A 5086-nucleotide genomic window follows, 5' to 3' on the forward strand; every position below is an offset into this window, starting at 1 on the left:
AAAAAATAATTCAAATATAATTTTAGCCTGACCTGCCTGTACCTCCACAATGTAATGGGCTACTGTTGTTTGCAAGTAATTGTTTCCTAATGTTATGACTGAATATGGATTGTCTCATGAGACGTATAGGGGGTTTTGCCTCCTAGGCAGGTTTTATGGCAAAATTGATAGTTTCGTCATGGAAGGACCGATGTTTATGACACAAGCACAAAACATCACAGATAATTCATCGTAGAAGGCCAAAATATTACTAGTACAAGGTATCTTGGGGATCATCAATTGGATATGTAATTTGCACATACTTGTGCCCTCTACACATTCTTTCGTTTATTGGAATTTCTGTAATACTGCAAAAAAAATAGTACCTAATTGCGGTGTAAAATGGTTAGAAAAAATGGCATGTCTTTGATGAATCGATGCAGGAATATGGCTCACAGGACAAGTGCATTATAGTAGGTTTGTCCTTGTCTTGTTTTGACACCTTTGTTTGTCCTTTTTTCTTCCTTTCTTTTTTGCTTTTTTTGTTATTATCTGTTTCTCGTCAATTCCCTACTGTTTTGCCACTAGTTTTCAAGGGGGTCTCACCATCTTTTATGTGTTTCTCCACTCTAAAGTACTTTGGTATTCCATCACAATTTTAGCATTAGAAAATACACAATATATGATTGAGCAAAAAATGCATGAGAAGAAAACAATGCAAAACATAGGCATTTCCAGCTGCAAACAAAGTAACCATTCCATCGATTGATGGCAAGACACTAATCCGTTGATTGCATATAATATATATGTGTATGTATAGCCGGTGCTATAATTCTCATATGCATCCTCCTCGACCTACGTTGGTAGGTGCTTACATACATATGCTCATATATTCACATATGAGTAGAACGAGAAGTAAAACTGAGAAAGCAGAGCTGCCGACAAATGTGAATTAACATGACATGTATATCAGTTATTTCAACTTGCACTTTAGGCCTTGCCAGATTCCTCGCAACCTGGTGGCCTGAAGGCAATGAAGCTGACGCACTGCACTTGGCGCATGTTGTCGAAGCCGATGACGCGGACATAGGCGTCGGGGTACTCCTTCTTAACCTCCTCCACCTCGTTGAGCACCTGTGTGGCGTCGGTGCACCCGAACATAGGCAGCTTCCACATTGTCCAGTATCGACCGTCGTAGTACCCGGGGGAGCTATTGTGCTCACGGAAGACAAAGCCAACCTTGCTGAACTCGAGGCAGGGTACCCACTTGGAGCGGATCAAGTAGTCGACCTGCTTTAGGAGGGCCTCCGTAGAGAGGGGTGGCAAGTAAGACAGGGTCTCAAACTTCTTGATGCCCTCAATTGGCCACACCTGAATAGATGGAATGAACACAATTGATCAACACTTAGTGCTTAAAGAAAGACCTAACCATAAAGCAAAAATTACTCCTTATGGTCTGTCCATACATTGTGGGGGGTCTCGACAAGCAAGAAAGCTCAAGGACAGCTCTTGCTTATGGGTAGTGTACGGGCATTAAAATTATATTATCTACTCCCTCCGTTCCAAATTAGTCGTTGCTGAAATAGATGTATCTAGAACTAAAATACATCTAGATACATTCATACGTGCGACAAGTAATTCGGAACGGAGGGAGTAGTACACATTGCAATAAAATCGATTTCCATTCACAAAGTTTATGAGTTAAATATTCCTACACATGTGAACCTGCTTACGGACTACATTGTGATGCACTATCTATGTTTAGTTGGCCTGGTATGTTGGTTACACGTCCTAAGGATAGCTTTGCCTTTGTGCAGTGGAAATACCCAATAAATTAATCAATTGGGCCGACAAGAATATTCATGGCAGCTTAGTGTCCGTCATCCTTCGGGAAAAAATCGAAAAGAAAGATAACCTCAGCCTCTGCATCAAGCGATGCATACTGTCAATTTTATTATGTTATTCAATTGTGTCTAACAAAAAAATGCAGTTTTAATTCAAAACCACCTTTCAGACGAACAAAATTGCTACACCTACAAGTATGATGATGTGCCTTGACCGCACCATCCTTCGCCAAAATAATATTTAGCTTTCATACCTGCATGCATCTGATCCTTCCGCCATTGCTGACGCTGCTGAGGCCGGCGCTGCCGGAGCGGCGGCTGACTGGGAGGCCGGCGGTCGACTTGAGCCCCTGGAAGGGTGCGACGGTGGTGGCGGACGAAGCCATCACGGCTGGGGCCATGGCGGAGTACGTGAATTGCTAGGTGGGGAGGCGATAGCTAGCTAGGCCACACTTGACTTGAGGCCTCCTCATGCCGCTCCAGTATATATCAGCATATGCGCAGCGCCGCTCCTTTCAAACGAGATTTCGAAGGGGTGGTCGTCGTTTGCTTGCTGCAAGGCGCCTTATCCCTCTGGATCAGCGGAAGAGGGGTGGAAAATAAAAATGAATGCGACGGAAAGACCCCAAAACGTCATATAAGATCACCATTGATCATCCAAATCTAAGAGCATCTCCGGCCGTGCCCCCAATATGGACCCCCACGCGATTTTTTCGCGCCGGCGCCGAAAAAACGGTCCAGTCGTGTCCTCAGGAGCCCGTTTTTCGCCGGCTTGGTCCGAAATCAGCGCCGGCGGACTCAGGCCGAACCCGGGGCGAGCGGTTTTGGCGCGAAAGAGCCGTGGGTCCGCCGAGTCAGCGACGCGCGTACCTCGTCGTCATCGAAACGCCTCGGTTTTCCGCATGGAATCAATGGCAAGGCTGCCGCCGGTCAGCCTTGCCATTGATTCCTCACAGGCGGCACGTCACGGGCGGCGCGGCAACGCCTCCCCTCCCGCCACGCGTATACACGGCGCGGGCTATATAAACCGGTGGCCTCCCTTGCCTCTGGCCACACCAGCCCACAGCCGCGCATCGACCGCCGCCGAGCTCTCCCTCTCTCTCCATGCGCAGCCGCTCGCCGACGCTTCTCCGCCCCCCCCTCTCCCAAGCCCGATGGCCGCGCGATTCCCCGGCGACGCGGGGGCAGCAAACGACTTCGGCCGCCGCTCGCTCCACGAGTGGGAGGCCTGGCTACTCTTCGAGGCGAACATCCCGGCGCCACTGGACATGCGTGCCGGGCCGATGGGGTGGAGGCTCAGCAACGGGGGTGTGCCCATTCCTCCGTTGCCCGACGTCGAGGTGCGCCCCGCCTTCTTCGCCGCCGAGGTCGACCGTGTGTGAGCCTCCCTAACAAAGGAGCAGCGCGCCCTCCCCCAGTATGCCTCCGACAACCACGCGTCGTGGGCGGCATACTTCCAGCACCGCCAGGAGCAGAGGCTGGCGTCCACCTACGGGGCGCCGGTGGTGGGTAGCGTCAAGAACAACGAGGGCCGCCGTGTATGGTGGGGCGCCCCTGGCCGCACGCTCCAGGACGTGTTGAAGCACATCGAGTGCGGCAACGACCCGCCGCTAGCATACCCTGCTGCGGCGGCCGCCCCGGTCCACCGCCGGAGTGCCGGGCAATGGATGCCCAGGAGGTTCGGCTCCTCCTCAACTTCCTCCTCCCACTCCTCCTCCCGCTCCTCTTCCCATTCCTCCGGCTCGCCGACGGTGTTTGGCGTCAAGGCTGAGCCCGTAGCGGAGACGCCGCTCGGCCGGCGCACTCACAGTGCCGGCATCGTCATAAATGAGGGCGGCCGGCGCGCATCCTCCTCGTCTCCTTCATGCTTCGTCAAACCGAAGACAGAGCCGGGGCTCGTGGCCGTGAAAACAGAGCCGGGGCTCCCCTCCGTGAAGACGGAGCACGACACCGGGGAGCTCGATGACACGGCGGCCCTGAAATGGGCGCGCGATGACTGGGTGCACATGGAGATGGAGCGCCAGCGCTGCGCCCTAGAGCAGTTGAAACATCAGCGCCGGGGCCGCGACGAGGGAGGCGTCGTCGTCCTCGACGACAGCGATGACGATGACGCGCCGCCACCGACACCGGTCTGCGATGGCGACGCCGGGCAGGGGTCCAGCAGGGGCAACCGCTTCAAGGAGGAGAAGGCCTCCGATGAGGACGGTGAGGATGGTGGCGACAGTGGCGACTTCGCCGCGCTCAGCGACTTCTTCGGTCCGTAGTTGTAGTTTCGGCTTTTTTTTAATAAATTTGCTATGTAAAATGTCGAACATGTCTAATATATGCCAAGTTTGCCGAATTTTAGCCAAATTTTAGCCGAACTTTGCCGAATACTCTTTTCTTTTTAACATAAACGGCGTCTGGGGCGGCCCTGGGGTCGGCGGCTAGGAACCCACTCGCCCCCAGGCCGATTTTTTGCGCCGGCTCGCCCACAGCGGCGATTTTACGCGCCCCCTGTGGGGCCAACGGCTGGAGATGCTCTAAGGTCACTGCATTCGCTATGAACAAATTATTTGGTGCGAAACTAAACCACACCAACACTAAAATTCATGAAGGAAAGCCATCCATACTCTTATGTTTCATTATACGAGACAGTAATTATTTCTTCATTTAAATTGTTTATGTGGCTCCACCATGGTATTAGATGTGGCATTTTCCTATACGATGTGATATCATCATTTTTTTCTAATTTAGTAAAACTTCTTCATATAGGTCTCACAATCTGAAAACCCTCATTCGCGTGCAGGCGTTGGGTGGGTGAAGCGCTCTGCACAATAATTCAGGTTCCAACCGCGCGCAACATTCCCTTTCAAACTTTCACATGCCGTTTAATTGAGAATGGTGGTCCCATAGTATAGCAGTCCCACTGCCATGGAATTTAATGTGTTGGGCCCACCCCACCTGTTACGCGCATTCGCAAAAGGGCTAGTTGTGTTGGCATCATGGTTTTCACTTTTAATGATATATCTTTGAATTTCACCAAATTTCAGTAGACAGCGAAATATTTACCTTTCGGCCAAAATATATCAGTCATTTTAGTTGTACACATGATTTCAAATATTTTCATATATTTTCTTCAATTTCGAGTGAATATTTTGGTCTTTTGGTCAAAATGCAAACAGACATTACTGGAACTTAGTAATTTTGGTAGGTACTGAAATGAAAAAACATGGGTGCCATGGCATGCAGGCCCACCACCGTGATCAATATATAATCTCCCA

General features: G+C 50.6%; 1 protein-coding gene across 1 annotated transcript; it reads right to left on the reverse strand.

Moving 5' to 3' along the window:
- Positions 1-729: 729 nt before the first annotated feature.
- Positions 730-2292, reverse strand: LOC119362076 (ribulose bisphosphate carboxylase small chain PW9, chloroplastic-like). The gene is made up of 2 exons (XM_037627246.1): positions 2078-2292; positions 730-1350 (listed from the first exon to the last, which is right to left on the reverse strand). The coding sequence occupies exons 1-2, from the start codon at positions 2222-2224 to the stop codon at positions 970-972; spliced, it is 528 nt and encodes a 175-aa protein (XP_037483143.1). The 5' UTR covers positions 2225-2292; the 3' UTR covers positions 730-969.
- Between the last annotated feature and the right edge of the window lie 2794 nt (positions 2293-5086).

The sequence above is a fragment of the Triticum dicoccoides genome, chromosome 2B (genome assembly GCF_002162155.2).
Source record: "Triticum dicoccoides isolate Atlit2015 ecotype Zavitan chromosome 2B, WEW_v2.0, whole genome shotgun sequence".
In the NCBI taxonomy this organism is placed as follows: domain Eukaryota; kingdom Viridiplantae; phylum Streptophyta; class Magnoliopsida; order Poales; family Poaceae; genus Triticum; species Triticum dicoccoides.

What these genes read in the sequence shown, in the direction of transcription:
- LOC119362076 (XM_037627246.1), bottom strand. Translation starts at nt 2,224, where the DNA reads ATGGCCCCAGCCGTGATGGCTTCGTCCGCCACCACCGTCGCACCCTTC. An exon ending in GAAGGATCAGATGCATGCAG is followed by an intron (nt 1,351 to 2,077) that starts GTATGAAAGCTA and finishes CCATCTATTCAG; the next exon opens with GTGTGGCCAATTGAGGGCAT.